The following is an 18,935-nucleotide window of genomic DNA, read 5'->3' as shown; positions in this document are numbered from 1 at the left end:
AAACGACGTCAAAGTTCATTGTGTACCGATATCGGTAGAGATATTTTACATATATGTATTTACGATTTTATTCAAATTTCCATTCCTTCAATAGATTTAAACTTCCTAACCCCTGCCAACCATACGAAACGATGTCCCGTCTTTTAGAATAACAAGAGACGCAACAATCGGACGATCAAATGCTTAATCCGACTCAACCCACATAATAGTATGTAGTGGATCTGATGTCGCCAATGAAAGTTGAAGAAATTTGTATATAAAAAACTGCCTTATTAGAGATGACATAAAATCGCCACGAATCCCCGTCACTGTTTTGTTTTGCTCAGAAACCAGTCTTATTTTGGCCACCTGGAGATTTCTTTGCTTTAAGGAGACCTAGATTGACTTCAGTAAATGTACATGCGTTCTAAAAAGGTGGTTATTGTTGACAGGTCACGTATGTGACGTTGTTTGCTGTAACACTTACGAAGAGGAAGACATTTTTCGCTTCTAAGAAGATCGTGATGGATCGGTTGCTATGTAGTCGAACGGCTCTTACACTCACAACCAAATCATTGCATACGATATCTAGTTCAAGGTCAATGGAACTTTTCAAACTTACTCAGGTCAAATAGAGTATAGTACGCCAAAATGGCCCAACAGCTAAAGCTATAAAAGCCTTTTCTTTTGTTGTATAACATTTTAAGGGTCGACAGTGGGGCTAAAAGAAAAATAAAGCCGGGGAACTTTCACCCCGGGTTCATCCGCAGACAATGTGGCCTATTCTACCTACTTTCACAGTCTCTAACTGTACCTTCACACCGATGTTATTGTTCGGAGACTAGTTAACCTCCACAAGACGCCATGTCGGAGATTGAAACCGTAGAAAGCATCGGGGATGATGAAAATCCGACGCAGCGTCCTTCGTTGGGCCCCGTCAGTGACACGCCGACGTCCACACTTGAAGTGGAGGCGGTGGTGATTGAAAACCCGCTGAATGAGCAGCCGAGTAAGAAAGGCAGACGAGATTTACACGAAGGAGAAAGTAGAAAAGGCATTTCTCGCAAGAAGACAGAAGTTGCTGCAGTCCAGTCGGTTGAAATGGAGGGCGTAGTTATCGACAATCCCAGACACAAACCCGGTAAGGTAGCAGTAAAAACGTGGTAAAGACTGCAGGTTGAGATTTAACCAAGCTTGTCAAAAACATTCAACCACCTGTTGATATCATCAAATTGCAAAGCCGCCATCTTTAATAAATTTAACAGCATGTGATTGATTACTCGGCGCTCTTGTTCTCACCGAAAGAGAATCCATTGGCCACTTTGCCAAATACCCTACTTTCCCGCCGGCGCACGTACCATAATTTTTGACTCTTCATGTCACGAAGTTGGCAGTATTAAAGTAGTCTTCGAGACACATACTCGACGATAATGCAGTTTAATGAACTTTTGCCAAAACTCTAAGCCTCAAGGACATATTTTCGGACACTAAGAGCTTTACGATGCTAAGTTGACTGCTGCTTATGTGAACTCACTTTGAAGCCTGCGGGCTAAGTTAAGTTTTCTCCGTCTTGTTCTCAGTAAGAATCAAATATTTAATCTCCCCGTAGAGTGAACACATGGCAGCCCTTTTGAAGTTAAATATTGGGAAAGTTTTGGTAATTTATTTCTCTAATCCAAAACATTTGCACGTTGATTCTTGAATTTTATTCTTAACCATGAAAAGAAAATAATTTGCATAAAAAGTTTAGATCGCCCTGTTGCAAGACACGCATTACCTTGCATTGTCTTCTGATTGGTATGAAGGTCAATGATTGGTATGAAGGTCAACTTTCCGTCTTTCAGAATAATCAATATACAATTGCATTAAAACTTGTGTTAGACTACCGTGACGACTAAATCAGTTGAATGGTCGTATTTTGTTCAAATTTTGACAAGAACGGCAAAAAATCTAATCCATGGACACGTTTTTTGAATAAACTCGAAAATTGGCTTAACTCAAGCGTTCACAAACGGTATGGTACGACGCATAAAGTGCAGAGTCTACACTTCAGCAAGACGATATGCTCTGATGGTATGAAAAGCCATTGTTGTAGTCTTCAATACAAATCTATGGGCGTTCCCCGTTATATGTTATTTCCTAGCGTATCATCCGAATTGTCTTCGACTCAAAGTACGCAATAGAGTCAACCAAGCAACTTGATTTATTCAGGCAAGAATAACTACTGCCGTGACTTTATTTCAATATAGTGTTTGCACATAAAACAATTATCTCGTATGATAACTTAGCGCATAACCTCTTACGATCTTAATAAAGATATTTTTCAGCAAATTTTTGCATACCTCTCTTTCGATGTGTTTCAAGAAGCCGAAAATTTAAAATTTACAAAATAAGTCCATAGGCTTTGTCTCTTTACCTCCGTATGTGTCGCCAACTCAGTGTGCAATCTGGTGTACATGGGACTGAACAAACTACAACGACACTGAAATGAATTCTCGATTGTGCTAAGCATGTAGAATAGCCGATGACCTTACTTTTTACCTGGTATAGTTTTATCATCGGCCAACAAATGGCCCCTTTATTTATTCATTTGACTTTATCGCAGGTTTGAAACGACCTCGAAAACAACGGCGGGAAGTCGTCGGACAGAAAAGGGATTCGAAAGTGGTGGCCGAATTCGATGGGAAGAACGTAAATTTTGTCAAGAGTAAAGTGGAAAATACCGAGGTAAGCTAAGCTTAATGTGAAGATATCACACCCTTAAAACTTGTCTGAAGTCTTGTCTTTGCTGAAGTGTCGACTATCGCAAACCCACTTTCACAAAATGTGAAATACATGACTTCAAAAGAAGAAAGAGAAAATCGAAACTCATGTTATCTTGATCTACTTTTATCAGACAAATTGGAGTAGACATCTGCATGACTTGGTAAATGACAGAGATGTAGAACAATTGGAACAGGCTTTGAGATGCAAACCTAAGTTTGAACATGGTAAGCTCACTACTCTAATGTTATCATTAGCTAAAATATTGGAAAGTTTGTCGATTATATCAACTTTCATTCCTCTCCAAGAACACCTATAAATTGAGATAACATGTACGCTGAGGAAGGCGCCATCCTATGGCGTAGACAGTCACCACGTTTGGTTCGATGTGCGTACTTTTGCGGACTCAAACATAATGAATTATTAGTCGTGAAGATCCGAGCTCTCGAAATGGGCTCAACTCTCAATAGATGTTTTTGCATACAACATGATATAACAGCATCGCTTAATTTCATACGTTATTCAATGAACCTTACTTAAACACGATTGGAACTAATTTGAGAAAATTGGATGGTGAGGTAATGTCGGCAAATGTAAGCTCATCTGCTTTCCTTTTTAAGTTACATACTTGTTTTTATGAGTAACTTGTAATATTGCGACATTCAGCTATATGGCACCTAACACTTTTGAGAAATTTGAAAAATATTAAGATCCAATTATCCCAAATTAGTTCAAATCATGTAGCAATGCCCTAACTCTAGCTTTTAGGTCCGTGCATGTTTTGACTCACTAAAAATCTGTGAAGATCACACGTTCATTGAGAAAAGGATTTACCTTTGAATATCAGTCTTCAATATTTTGGTTGGAAGTCAAAAATATGTATAAAATATTGTGCTTTTATTTACCCAGATATCAGCAGTGATGTTGACGATGAGGGACGGACTCTGCTACAGCGTGCCGTGCGTAGTGGAAGTGTCAAGGCCGTCGAGATCTTGATCCGTTACGGTGCCGACGCTGCTAAACCGCTGGTCAACACCAACGAAAACTTATTGCACGAAGCCGTGCGTTCTGGAAATGTCAAAATCATGCATGTATGTTGTTATACAGCGATTTTTTCGCACGACTAGCACTGATAAATTTATATCTGGGTTGCATTAGAAGAACCATTAAGGTTCCAAGACAAGAAATTGACCTTTTTAAGCTAACAATTCTCTAGTGGTAAATAAGCTCAGAACCCCCGTAAATTATATATTTTTGAAAAACCTAGATATAGGGGAACATTTTGGTTACCATAGTGACACCATTGTTTACATAACTATCACATGACAGGTAATTTACATAACCTTTCAAAAATCGGTTTTCCCTATGTTTTGCTTCAATACTTAGAGATATGTGGCTGAAATTTGTGTGAGTGCAAGCTGTTCTAAAGATCTTCAAAAAGTGTCTCAGAATTTTTTTGAACCGTCTTAAACAATTTTTATGTCAGAAAAACTTCCAAAGCGGTGAATTTAACCTCAGTTGATTTCTTTAAAATTGTTCTCAAAAAACCCATAAAACTAGGCAAGATATAAAAAATCTGAGACACAATGTTGAAGAACGTTGTGACAGCTTGCACTCCAGCAAGTTTGAGTCAAACATTTTGAAGTATTGAGACAAAACATAGGGAAAACCGATTTTTGAAAGGTTATGCAAATTACCTGTCACGTGATAGTTATTTAAACAACGGTGACACTGTGGTTACCAAAATGTTCCCCTATATCTAGGCTTTAGAAAATGTATAATTTACGGGGATTCTGAGCTTATTAACCACCAGAGAATTGTTAGATTAAAAAGTCAATTTCTTGTCTTGGTTATTTTCGCACCCAATTACCTTTGGGTAAGCGCTCTGAGAATTCTCTTCAAATTCTTTATGTTGTTCAAATCACATCCAGACGTTCTGAATTCCATTTACCAACTAATGTAACGTCGCCACGCTATACTATTGCGGCAAATTACATTTCTTGACTCGAGAAGTTTCGTCAACGAATAGAAATTAACTATTCCGATTTTATTTTTGTTTCTGTCCAAGTTGATATTGAAATGCTCCGATGTCGATGTGAACTTGAAAGGCGTTGACGACAGGTCGCCACTTCATCTCGCCATCACCATGACGACTAACATGGACATCATAGAAGAGATGGTAAAATATCGTGGTTTCACTAATTTGAATATGGCCTGATCGAACATCGCTTTGCTTCTTGAATGTGGCTTTCGCAATGCATATTTTAAGATAAGATATTATATCATCAGCTATTTCAATTCAGATCATTGCAGTCGCTATACATCGACAGGTCCGCATCAAATTTCGTTCAAAGAAATTCCGTAGTTTTCATTTCGTTTAAAATTCTCTTATGTCACCTCTATGAATTCTTCATCCGGTCCTTCGTTGGCGCTTATTTTTTCATTCGCAAAACTCGATCAAAGCCTTTCCTGTTTTCAAGAAACAATGAATAGTGCAGGAAAACGGGAAAACGGCATTATATGTATGTGAACACTCATGATTAATAATTTTAAATGATTCACAAGACAAAATACTTCAAAAGAAGGACTGTAATTTGCTCACAACGGTGACTTTATCGATATCATCAGCTGATACACATTAATGAGATTATTTATTTATTTATTTATTTATTTATTTATTTACTTATTCATGTTGATTCAGGTTGAACATGGTGCAAATGTCAACGCCAAGGACATTAACGGAAGGACGCCGGTCATTCTAGCTACAGAACACTGTCCTCCTGCCTATCTGCGGGATTTCCTGTGAGTGCTACAACTTTATATTCGTTGTAACCTTACCTTGCAATGAAGCCGCTGCTGTTTCTATGTAAATTCATGAAACTGTAATAATAGGGCGTCGACTTCGGAAATCGGAAATAGTTTTCTCTCCCTCTCCACCCTTGTAAAATCAAAATGTCAACGAGAGGACATCATTGATATGGCGTTCAAGCTTTGACAGCACTGCATAGATTAGAATCCGTGGCATTTTTAGGCCAACCGAATTTGAATGTCGAAATCGAAGAAGAAATTCTGAAATATTGTCATATTTCTTTCCGTGATTGTCGTTTTTAGAGTTGGCATTTCCAACATCGGATTTTACATGTAACGCCGTGCATTACGCGGCCAGCTTATATTTGATGATGATATTAGAGAACGAAACGCGTATTAGCTCGAAATCCAGCACATATGCAATGTACGCACGAAACAAGTGAGAAGATGTAAAGACCATCGCTTTGCAATATGCTAGGAATAAATCGAATATCGAAATTTGGTGTAGAACAGGAAGTTAATTCATTTGTCAATGTTTCATTTGTAAAGGCGGAGCCTTCTTTTAAAAGGGCGCGAAGCCGTGATTGCGTTCACTGTGTAAGTGGGCACCATAGGCAACAGGCGAGCACACGCTCCAGAAAATGCCACTTTTTGTTTTTTTTGCTGCAACAGGGCAGAAAACTACCGAGCAATCAGCGCGAAGCTGCTACCGATCAAAATCTGTGGTTATAGCCTATTCAAATTCTAACACAACTGGAAGACGATTTTTTTAGGAAATTCTAGCGTTGGTGTTGGGGAATCAATGACCGTTGGCGATATGAATGGACCGTCAATCAAACGCTAACCTTGTATAAACTCTATTTGCAGGATTAGCAAAAGGAGCCAAAAGGTTGAGATCAATTTGTGTAATTAATGGTATAGAAATCAAACATCATACTGGCCAAGTGTTTGACAGGGAGGAGAACTCCACTATTGCGAGAACCTGGAATTGAAAATTGCGGCTTTAATGTTGACCTTAACCTGGTGTCACAAGTCGGACGGCTATGCCAAACATAATAAGTTTTACAGTAAATGAAAGTTTCAGTCAGGCATATTTAATTACAAACGAGTTAACCCTGCTTTGTTTCCGAAACAGACGGCACATGGTCACCATGCCCCCCCCCCCCCCCCATCCCAATAGAGCTGTTTATTGAGTTGCGTTTGCCAGAGTGGACGAAGTTTCAGGGTAACTACTTTTCGGCTAGATGCGTTCCTTATTCAGAATAAAATAATTGATCGGGTTGATAAAGACGTAATTAATTTTCAGTGCTCTACAGCACCAATATCGAAAATCGCATATCCGAAATAAGGGGCAGTGTATCAAATTGCAATATTCGATTTTTTTGCACGCATAAGACAGAACACGTCGCACAAGAGCAACTACTTCATGCGCAATATTGCTAGTCAACACTCGTAAACATCAATTTGAAGCCGATTCCACACAAATGTTTTTCTCTTTCCAAACTAGAAAAATGTCTGGCCACAAAATGTATCGCGCACCTCGCGCAATTTAAATTTGCTAATACGTTCACAAAATCGCAGCGGTTTATGTAATATTAGCTTGTAAAAGTCATTTCCTTGGGTCTGAAATCTGTGACAAAATGCAATTTCGACATAATTTATCATGTCTTTCTCTGATTTCCACATCGAAATATGGTTGGCCTAATAATGCCACGGATTGATTATACTCTCTGTGACTCAACCATATCTCACATCAATATAAGGAAGTTACGAGACATTTTATAACAAAATTACTGAAAACAAGATGTGCGAGATCTAGTTGCGAGAAATTCCCGGTGCACTTACGAGATACTTAAGCATTTTCTGGACAAGTTTAATTTTAACATGCCTTTCAAGTTGCAATTTCTGAACTAACACAAACTCTGTGCCATAACAGAAAAGCATGACAGTTCAAGTTAGTTTTTGCAATATCACAACATCTGTCGTACATATTGATGGACAGGACTTCCAATCAAATACACGAAGTAACGAAATAGCTTTGGAAAATCAGTTTTGAAAAACGGATATTTCTTTCAGGGATCGCTTTCCCGACGTGAATGTAAATGAGACAGACGACTTTGGATACTCTCCCATTTTGATAGCAGCGTCGCAAGGGAACGGACGGAAACTTGAAATCTTGCTGAAGTTTGACGCCGACATGACAGAACGCGACCATGAAGGTAGAACAGTGATACACAAAGTCGTGGGAAATAGAGATGCGTTAAATATTTTATTAAAGGTAAGGGATCTTGTATATAATGTTATACAACTTTAACTCTGTATTCTGCATTTTCTTTCTCTATGTTAACCTGTGAACTCTCTCTCTCTCTCTCTCTCTCTCTCTCTCTCTCTCTCTCTCTCTCTCTCTCTCTCTCTCTCTCTCTCTCTCTCTCTCTCTCTCTCTCTCTGACCACCTGCACTCTGACCAGAAAACATTCCTAAACAAGGCCGACCTTCATCTAATGGGAAATTTTAGTCGATAACAATTTGAATGGAAAGCAAATAGTTGATATAGTGTCAAGGAGCATTTCACACATCCAATAATGCGAGGACCAGTTATGATAAATAAAGGAAGGAATATTGGAATAGGAGACAACTGTAGGTGGAATTTTATTTCCCTTATATTGTATTTTAAGCTTAATTATTTTCCTCCGATTTGTACACAATTCATAAATGTACCAAACAGCTTCTCGATAAGTAAACGCGTACATTCTTGTTTACTCTCAAGAGAGAAGAATCGGCGAGTTTGATTGACGTGACAGATAGTCATGGCTTGACAGCACTCCACCAAGCGGCTCAGAAACATCCACAGGTCAGTTTTATTACATTATTACAAGAACATGACAGGTTCTTAAAGACAGGACTTGTCACACTACCCTTGTCTTTATATTAGTTTTCCAAAATCCACGTTAATAACATCCGATGATTGGAACATACGTATTGGGAACATGCATTGGACTGTTGGCCATTCATTTATATGGTACCTTGTTTTACATTGATACTCTGACACGGAAACCAAATACTTTGATATTTTTAGAACTACTTTTTAGTACTTCTTTTGCAGAGTGTGTCTTTGCTGCTTATGAAGAAATTTAATCCAAATGCAAGGAATAAAAGAGAAGAAACACCCCTGCACATCGCTGCTAGGTGAGATCTCTGACGTAAAATAAATTAGCCAAGTTAACATGAACTGTAGCGCCGCCAACGTAGCACAACCAGAATGGCAACAGGACATCCAGACCGAGAAATATTTCTTTTATGAATAAATGGGTTTTCAGATTTTTAGCAGTGCTTGGCATTCGAGAAGGAACTAATTGACAACAATAAGGAATATGTAACATGTAAATGTATTGGTATTTTTCAGAGGGTTTCCCGATATTAGGCTAAGTATAAAACGTCTGGTTGTATGACGAAGAGTTCTGTAGATAAACATTAAACTAACAAGTAATCATTAATTAATAATTTGGTATGCACCTCGAAACTGAAAGATTCTCTTTAAAGATCGAAGAGAAAAAGATCAGGTGTCCCTTTGTAAATTTTGGTACAAGAGTAAAAATAGCTAAACTTGACCAATGTTTCAAATTCAAAAGGGTTGTTATCGTTATGTTAATAACAGTTTGGGAATAATAAATTTCCGATTTCTACTGAAACAAGATTGTGAGAACTTCCGCTATTCGATAAGCTTCAAAATAAGGCCATACAATCAGCCTATCAACAAAGAAGTGTAAAAAATTGTCACCTAGGTGCATTCAACAATAAAGTTTAAAAAGTCACAAAAAGTAATTTCCCCTATATGATTTGTTTAACTCTGCCAGGAACGGCTACATGACGGCCGTGAAACAGCTTGCCGACTACGACAAAACGGGCGAAATCGTCAACGCTTCAGATCACAAGCAGAGAACGCCGTTGCATATTGCTTCATACTACAACCATGTCGATGTCATTACTTTCTTGTTCGAGCGCAACGCTGTCGTAACTAGGTATGTAGACTGACCCTCGTCGTCGTAACTAGGTATGTGGACTGGCCCTATAGTCGCTTGACTTTTCTCGGACGTACCCTCTACTGTCTATGGGCGTACGCAGCAGTTACCGGCTGGCTAAGCCAATCAGGGTCATCACATTCACGTCACAATCTATGTGAAAGTCTGCTGGACTATGCTATATTGCTGTTTGGATATTTATATATGCAAAAAGATTACCAGTAGCTCTACGAGGTATGGTAAACCGCGATGATGTGAAAAGGTTATACTATTTGTTTTCCAATTATTACAACTTTTGGACAGAAATAATCTGGAAGGGGTTAGTACTTCTACAGCATTATCGAATTTATCGAATTCTACTCTCTAATCTCGTATGATCGTGTATGCTAAATTAGCTATGATACCAATGTTGGTCTCATAGTTCCGACATATTTCGCCAGCAATGTCACAGTCAGAAACTATTAAACGTCACGGTTCGCATGTTGGTTGTGTTTTCTGACTACTTTCCCCGTGAGGTCTCTAGTTTCCAAGATTATCATAAACGATCATTATTAATTTTCCGTAGCGATGCAGACGGGTGCTATCCGGTCCACGTAGCAGCCAGGAACGGTTCATTCGATGCTTTAAGAGCGTTACTGAAGAAGAATCCGATGTGGATTGATGTAAGAGACGAAAAAATAAAGGTCAGTTGGAACTTCTCCGACCCCTTTCAACGCAAAGTTTACATCAGTCATATACTGCTATGGAACAGAGCATTTCTTAGTAAACGTTTTTATCATCTTTGAAACGGAATTAACTAAACTAAACCAATCTAAACCAACACTAATTAACACTAAACTAAACTATGCTTTTGGAAATTGGTTCGTTTCAGAACACCCCTCTCCATCACGCAGCTCACAGCGGGCAGTCAAAAGTCGTCAAAATGTTTCTCATTCTGGACGCTTCTATCAAGGAAAACAAGGACCATAAGAATTGCCTAGATGTAGCAATCGACAGAGGGCACGAGGGTATTGCCATGGAGATCGCGTCAAGTGCACAGTAAGATCAATTTTGTGTTGCCAATCTCTCTCTCTCTCTCTCTCTCTCTCTCTCTCTCTCTCTCTCAATATGGATAGCATCTTCTTAATCAAATCATTGCAATACCTTCTGCGTTGAATTTGATCGGAATATATTTCTTTTTAATCCTTTCTCGTCTACATAGGTGGGACAAGTGTCTACGGAAGAAAACAAACCCGCAGTTAGCGACTCTGATATCTAAATGGCCCAACGTTGCCAGGGTAAGACCATTCAACATGTTCATAATATGTCTTTATAACTATTCAAGGCCTATTCCGAAGATGGCATTGAAATGCGACACTTGTATGTGTTCTTGCATTTTTTAAGAACACCGTTCTCAGAAAAGGAAGCATTTTCGCCTTCTTTCGTGCTAGTTTTTGTCTCGATCGACAGCTCTATCAAGTCATAGTCGTCTACAATGGTAACAAATACATATCCAGGTGGTGTCAACCATATCATCTTAAGATATGATACTGACGCTCACGAAAAGATGTAATTCAGTCTTACTTGTTCTCTCTATAACAGAAATTTCTCAACAGAATGAAAAAGGCAGAGAAAGCCGCTGACGAAGTAAAGGTCAGTGGGGTCATTGTTCCCGCTTTTTGTGTGTGTGCAATAGTTACTCGTAAAATTTTCATCTGTGTGCTTTAGCGAATTTAAAGGACTGCAAGTTTGCTCATCAATAGGTCTAGATTGGAAAAGCTAGGATATACTATAATTTTTAGAACATTCAAATATGACTTTATAGAACTGCACATTATGTCGGCATTCTCCTCTTTGCTTTCTATTGCAGCTCGTCGTGTATGACTTTGGTTACTTAAAAATCCCACCTAGTTTGAGAGAAAGACAGACTCCGCTGCAGGTAACCATACACATTGAACCTTGGACGAACTTTGACCCCACCGTGAGCTTGATTCGCTCATATTGTCATAGTTTGTATCATCGCGTTGCACTTGCTTAAATTGTTTATTGTTTTTCCCTATAATGTATATAGATGATTTATTGTGCATCAAAACATGGAAAACCAGTAATCGAGAGTTGATTTTATAATAGTCTTGCAGTCTCATGACAAACGGGCTATATTTTATATTTTTGAAGCCAATGACGAGGATACAACATAAATCTCATAAAGCAATTTTTTCTGCATATTTCAAACATTCACACAATCATTGATTTTGATAATACCTCTTTTAAAATTTACACTACGCCCCTGTATTCACACTGCAGCCCAGTGAACACTGTGATATGTTTTCAAAGTGTAGCACATCAGCTTATTGTTTGCTGTCGCTATGCAGCTCATTTGTGTAAAATCAGGCAAAAAACCAACTAAATATTATTCTTTGTTTTGCAGGCTATTTACAAACAAAAGCAATGTCTGAAACACGACGTGATTGCAAAATATCTCCTTTCTTGCTGGTAAGTTCTCAATAATTAACGAATATTATCCATTCACACATCTTGAAGTGGAAACTACACTGAACAGTCAAAGTTAAAATATGTAGAATAAGATACGTGATAGTTTTATGAAAGATAAGATGAAACATCAATGATTTGTTATTACGTGGATGTTTGGAAATTCCATTGTTTTCACATTACCTATTCCATCATCAGTACAGTCACCATCATTCACATTGCTGAACTCGTTGCCGCCATTGTCATCACTGCTAGCTGCAGTAAAAAGCCATCGATGTTGTCGCAAAAGTTAACGGTACTTTCATCGTGACTTCTTTGGCAGGTACAAGTTTGGAGCTAAACTATTTTTCACCGGACTGTTCTTCAACATCGTGTACGTGATAATGACGTGCGTCGTTGTTTGGCTGGAATTCCTGAATAACCCCTTGCCGACCAATATGACGTCACAACAGATAGAAACAAATGTAAGGGTTCTCTTAATTGTTCGCTTCAGCTTCTACATGAGTATATAGCTGAAGGATTATTCAGCAAAAACGCTCCCAGAGATCAAAGCCCTGTTGTAAAAATACCACATACACAACATCAAACTTAAAAAAAATTGCCAAAGTTGTTTTTCCTCTAGGTATTGCGCAAATGGTAATCATGGAATTTGCAATTCTCGAAATCATCTTGCACAATCATGAAATGCCCATAAAGAGATCATCATGTAAGACAATAAGAGTTGCATGACGAGTGCATCCTGTGAGGTCAATTAATTTATTTAACATCCAGAACGACCGAGTTTCTCGTTCTTTGACTTTGTTAGGGGCTGTGACACTGATTAACCCGGCCGTTTCCGTTTTGTTCGTTCAGGAATCTATTTCAATACTTGAGAAGGTGTTCGGTGTCATCCTCATGATGATCGCAGGTATAGACATCACTGCAATAGTCTATGCCTTGGTCATGCAGGTAAGCCGGTCAGACTCTGATTACAGTTGATCTAGACTTGTGGCGTTATTATTGATACCAAGACACAGATTTTACAACGATGAGAAATAACACACCACAAAAAAGGGTGATGCTACCATATTAATCCATTTCATATACCACATATACCACATCACACTTATCACCATACGATTCCCTGCCTATACCACGCATAATGTCATCATTTCAGAACTACTGTCATGAAACTGCATCATATCCTTGCAATTATTCTCCGCTCCGTGTTTTCATTCAGAGACTAGACGCCATTGACCTTCGGTTGTTTTTGGAGACGCTACAAGATGTCACTACAGTTTTATTCGTAGTGTCACTATATGTCAAAGCTGTGATGTCAGCATTTCTGGTTTCCATGGGAATCGTTGCCATCTTGGCAGCCTGGTTGGTGCTTCTCTTACAAATACAAAGGTGATTATTCGGTTCATTCAGATTAGTGTTTAATGTCTTATCTACAATTAACACGATTGGAACTAAGTGGATGTTGAAATAATGTTGATTTAATCTTCAAATGTAATCTCATCTACTTTTCTTTTTAAGTTACACATTTTTTATGAGTAATTTCTAATATTGCAACATTCAGCTATAGGGCACCAATCACTTTTGAAAAATTTGAAAAATATGAACATTCAATTATCCCACATTAGTTCCAATCTTGTTAATTATATTATAGCTTTGTCAACACCTGTGAAATATTTGATGCCATACCCTCAGATTATTACTGATAATGTATCCGATTATCCATCATTGTGACTCAAGATATTTTCTACATCTAATTCACTTGCATCGCCAAAACTATAAAATAATAGCAACAATGTACCCCTCCCGGCCCATAATTGACTCAAGCAAACTGCACTTCATAATGTACTCGGTTCCGCCTTGTACATTATGGAGAGCAAAGTTTGCTTTCGTCCATTATGGGCCGGGCAGGGGGTACATTATTTCGTTTTTCATACCGTTCATGTTTATTGAGTCCGAAACTAGTGGAAACAAGTTTCATGGAGACATGTCGGCTAAAGAATGTTAACCTATAATCTGATCGGGCATTACATCGCATGTTATTAGTACAAGACTAAAAATCCGAGTGTGCTCATTAAGGTAGACTGCGCATCGGGATCAGATTTTAGACTTCTTATCTGATCTTGCACTTGTGGAGGCACATATTGGTGTATGTTAGTTAATTTATTTCTCTAGTGCCAAACCTTGCACTGTGATCCCTGACTGTTCTTGTTTATAGGAAAGAGAATGGCTGAAAGTTTCATTAAGGAAAGTTTAGCAAAAGTTTAAATCTTTAGCTTTCGCGGCGCATACCTTAATTTTTATACTTGTCCAATTTATCCTTTTCTCGACAACTCTCTCTCTCTCTCTCTCTCTCTCTCTCTCTCTCTCTCTCTCTCTCTCTCTCTCTCTCTCTCTCTCTCTCTCCAGATTACCAATTTTTGGAATTTATGCCATCATGGGAAAGCGATACGTAAGAACTTTACTCAAAACAAGTCCACTTCTGCTGTTTCCAGTCATCGGCTTAGGTTTCGCGTTTTACATTCTCCTTTCGTCAGAGGTGTGTATCGCTTCTCGCTTTCTTGCAATTACTTATACTCTAACTGTCACTCTTTTCGCTGCAGAATCGGTATTTCAGAATTGTATTTCTTTGAGTAACCCGCATTCGAGAGCATAATTGTTATGCTGATGATTCAGTTTGGAGATGACAATTACAAAGACTTTAGGCTGGCGTTGCATTTAACCAACTAAATGTCATTTGCAACACTTCCTTAATCGCGCAAATTCAAAGAGAGGTCATGTTACAATGGTTATTATTGATTGTATCTGCAGGATGCCTTTGAATCAGTCCCCCGTTCGGTCTTAACCGTCGGGGTGATGATGTTCCGGGAGGTTTACTATGAAGGCAATTTCCTCCACGGATCTGACACTGTCGTCTATACAATGATTGTCGTCGTTTTCATAGTTTTCATTCTACTCACCATTGTCATCAGTAATATTGTGGTAAGTGCAAATACTGTAGATGATCTGCTACATTACGACGTCAACTGCTCTATTTCGAAAACGAAAAATAGTTCAGTTTGTCGAATATTTAGGCCCTACTTGTAAATTACGGATCGAAAATAATGACATGTAAAGAGATTCTGAATAATACAAAAAGAAATGTAAAAAGAAATAGATGTAAAATAGCCATAGAAGTAAATATAATCATATATAGTTTTATATATTTACATATTTCCACCTACACAATACCACATGGAACTGTATGACTTTTCCCCTGTGAAAATATGATGGCAATACGTTATCCAACAAAGTAAACGCCGTGTGACTTCTCCGTCTAGCATTTACCTTTTCGACTTTGCAGAATAACGTTCTTTGCAGCTGACATTTAAAAGCAGCTTTAGTTTTCGTCCTCTTGCTCGCGGTAGATTGTTCATATCAACTTTTACTTTGATCTGCCTGTAAAACCTTATTTTCAACTTATGGCAATTCTTAACTTACTCCCCTAGAAAAGTATGCAAACAGATAGATGACTCAATCTTTATCAATACATCTGATAAATGTATTCGTCGTTACACATCAAAAATCTTAAAGGTTTAATATTGTGTTGTCTCCGATTAAAACTTTGTAGTAACATGTCTTGAAAAATGTATTTTATTTTCAATATTAATAATCTTACCACAGATTGCCCTAGCAGTAAACGATGTGTTACGTACTCAACATGATCAACAACAACAGCTGACGTTACTTCAGGTATGTATTCTTCGTACACTAATCTACGACCTTTGTCCGTTCCACAGTAACGTTCAGATTTGGTCATCAAGATAAAATATCTGCAATAGGACAGGCATGGGCTCGTCACAGAGCATCGTAGGTAGCGTGGCCGAGTGGTCTAAGGCGCTGGTTTAAGGCACCAGTCATTTCGATGGCGTGGGTTCGAATCCCACCGCTGCCAATAAAATTTTGCAAATTTCAAAGTGTTCACAATAGCGCCACTACTCCCCCGTGCACCATGTAGGTTTTGCTGTCCGCAGTCTTTGCTTCAAAGTCAAACAACTCTGCTTAACCTTTGTGTCGTTTCTGTGAACAATATATTTTTCTATGAGGTGTATGCATTGATGCGTACTTTTATTCCATTCCCACAATGCCATGCCAATATCTACATATCGAAATTACTGTACAAGCCTCCTATATTTACTGTGAGTGATTTTTCCGTTTTATATGGTGCTTATTGCTTACAGATTAGATTGCAGTTTCAGTTAGAACGCAGTTTGCTCTACAAAGTCATCCAGCCAATCTCGCGGGCGTTCACTCGCCAATCACGTGGCATAGGACACGACGAGAGTTCCTTATACCCAGAGAGCGAACTCGAAAACAAGTCAGTTTCCTGGTTTCAATGGGTAAGGGCCGAACTGTATCTATAACTACAGGAAAAGAAGCAATCCCAGAAGTGCTGAGACAAATTATAGTAACAAGACGTAAATTTCAATGTCTTTGACTGTAATAAAATAACTGAAAGATTTGTAAATTCTAAAGCGACAACGGCTGTAACTTTTGATAATATTTTAAATATTTTTGTTTTATGAAACAAAGACATTTTCTTTTTCTTCTCCCGGTAGTATGATTTACTACAGTATTGGCCTTCTTGGCAAAATGTATCGTGTACAATTGCAGTGTTCGCGTTAAAAAATGAATGCTAGTCCGGACTTAAATCAATTATGTCAACAATAACATTGGGCCACGGTCCCTCTGTGATAAAGGGACCGTGATTGGGCAATAACATTGGGCCAGGGATCCTATGTGATAGAGGGACCGTGATTGGGCAATAACATTGGGCCAGGGTCCCTCTGTGATAGAGGGACCGTGATTGGGCATTACATTCACCCATACTGTGCTGACAAGCTGAACTCTAAGCATTTCGACACGATATTTGAAGTAGACCATCAAAAAACTGCATTTAACAAATTTAACGATAATTGTAGAAAATACATCGAAATTCACAAGTAATGTGAAGTTTGGTGATCAGAAAACAGATTCTAACGATTTGTACAATCCTATTTTTCAACAGTGTTTTAAAGGCAGTTCTCCCTCTGCAGAAAGTGAGCGAGAGACAGAGTTAAGAGAAGAAATTTTCAGTTTGAAACAAGAGATGATATCACAGAAATTTCAGTAAGTAAATTCTAACTATATCAACAAAGCGGAGAGATGACGTACAATATTACCTCACGCATGCATCCAAGATGTTTCGAATCTGTGGTGAACTGAGAGACTTCTGATAGCCTTTGTAAATCCGCTGATTAGTTTGGCCACAGTTACCGTTTTTTTTTAATATTTAAATGCAGTGAATGGAATTTGTCCATAATATTTATCCAGCTTATTTACTCTCGACTGCAATGTTCATGACAATAATACACGGTCTACGTATCGCCAGGACTGTTATGTACCAAAGGGTATTTCAAAAGCTGATCAACGTAGATTCACATCTGAGGATCTAAAGTATGGAACGCCTTACCTACAGATATCAAACAACTTAGTCTTTATACCTTCAAATGTAACCTAAAAGACTATATCAGAAGGAATGTTTCCCTGTAGTTTCTCTCTTCTGACACGTATTTCTGTGATCTGTAGCTATTTCAATTTTTTTCTGAATAAGCCCCGATGAAAATTACTGTAAAGTAACTCGGCCGGTCGATGAAAGTGTAAAATAAAATAAGACCTTTTATTGCCCTAGAACAAATAAGATCATTTCGTGTTACTGCCCTCGTGACGACTCATGTATCCAAAATGTTCCTATTCATATAAAGTCGAAGTTCAACATCTGACGCATTAATAAATATTTAAATTGATTTGAACACTCAAGGGCCGATTTTAGTCGTCATTCATGATGGGATATAGATTGAAAACAGGGCAGTGTTCGGGAAATGTGTCACAATTTGTTTTGCCAATGGGTCTGTTATGGTATGAAATGGTTGAAGTAGTTTTTGCAACAAATACGAACTCATTTTTTTCCAATTAGGAATCATTTCTACATAATACAGTGTATACAGGAGGGTGTTACATCTGCTACGGTTTGATGAAATATTGCTAAATTAAAAAATAGACAGAACTTAAGATTGTGATACTTCGCAAAGCAAATATTTTAAAGTTAACGTATTTCAGACACTACTAAACCATAGACAGTCGAATGTCTATGACTAAACTAACTTATATTATTCATAAACGCGTTTCTTCCCTTTCCCTTGCAGTCTTTCAGAGATGCTGGCCATCCTTCGTCGTCAATCGGCCAACCAACCTTCAACACCGAAGTTCAGTTTTGCGGAATGGCCGCAGTCCAAGAACACGTCATCAGCGTGACCTAGTCCAGACTTGAATCTCGGGTTTGGTATCTTTGGTGGCTCCAAACTGTAACTGACGATGTATTCTAAATAAGTTGATGTCGCACCACGATATCGTGTTTCTCATAAACAAATACTAGAAGTAATCCGGATTCGTTATAGAATTTACCTACATATAGACATTATGTTATAAATTTACTCAACCTATTAAAATGAGTCAAATATGGTAGCGTCATTCTGTATAAAAGATTGGTGCAATATCGCTTGAGAACAGTTTAGGCTACATCCCTTCACGGGTCGATTCACTGCAACTTAAAACTAGTTCCTTTGAATCAAAACATAAAAACATTTTATATAACGACTTATATATTTATGTTCTGCACTATGTAGATATTTTTACGTGTAAATATGTCCCACCAATAAAGCAATAAAATTATTTTATCGTTTTGAATGCCTTGTTAATCGCGATTCGTCACTTGATGTTTTTCTCATGGAACAGTTACTAATCAGCTGCAAGTCCTTGCACGTGTTATGTTCTATACTGGATCACAGATACATGGAACTGTACCGCGTTCATCTTACTGAC

General features: G+C 38.1%; 1 protein-coding gene and 1 non-coding gene across 2 annotated transcripts; both read left to right on the top strand.

The window, feature by feature from the left end:
- Window positions 1–769: 769 nt before the first annotated feature.
- On the top strand, window positions 770–18,785 carry LOC139121069 (transient receptor potential cation channel subfamily A member 1-like). The gene is made up of 25 exons (XM_070685690.1): window positions 770–1,120; window positions 2,585–2,706; window positions 2,876–2,969; window positions 3,652–3,833; window positions 4,811–4,921; window positions 5,444–5,544; window positions 7,627–7,828; window positions 8,318–8,401; window positions 8,654–8,736; window positions 9,405–9,569; window positions 10,135–10,252; window positions 10,441–10,607; window positions 10,771–10,846; window positions 11,151–11,201; window positions 11,419–11,487; window positions 11,977–12,041; window positions 12,361–12,502; window positions 12,891–12,986; window positions 13,258–13,427; window positions 14,445–14,574; window positions 14,847–15,017; window positions 15,699–15,767; window positions 16,256–16,414; window positions 17,083–17,183; window positions 18,260–18,785. Exons 1-25 carry the CDS (start codon window positions 844–846, stop codon window positions 18,366–18,368), a joined length of 3,114 nt encoding a protein of 1,037 aa, XP_070541791.1. The 5' UTR covers window positions 770–843; the 3' UTR covers window positions 18,369–18,785.
- Window positions 15,888–15,969, top strand: Trnal-aag (transfer RNA leucine (anticodon AAG)). Its single transcript has one exon. It is a non-coding gene; the product is annotated as a tRNA-Leu (tRNA).
- Window positions 18,786–18,935: the final 150 nt, after the last annotated feature.

This window comes from Ptychodera flava, chromosome 21 (genome assembly GCF_041260155.1).
Source record: "Ptychodera flava strain L36383 chromosome 21, AS_Pfla_20210202, whole genome shotgun sequence".
NCBI lineage: Eukaryota > Metazoa > Hemichordata > Enteropneusta > Ptychoderidae > Ptychodera > Ptychodera flava.
This window is presented reverse-complemented; position numbering and strand designations above follow the sequence as displayed.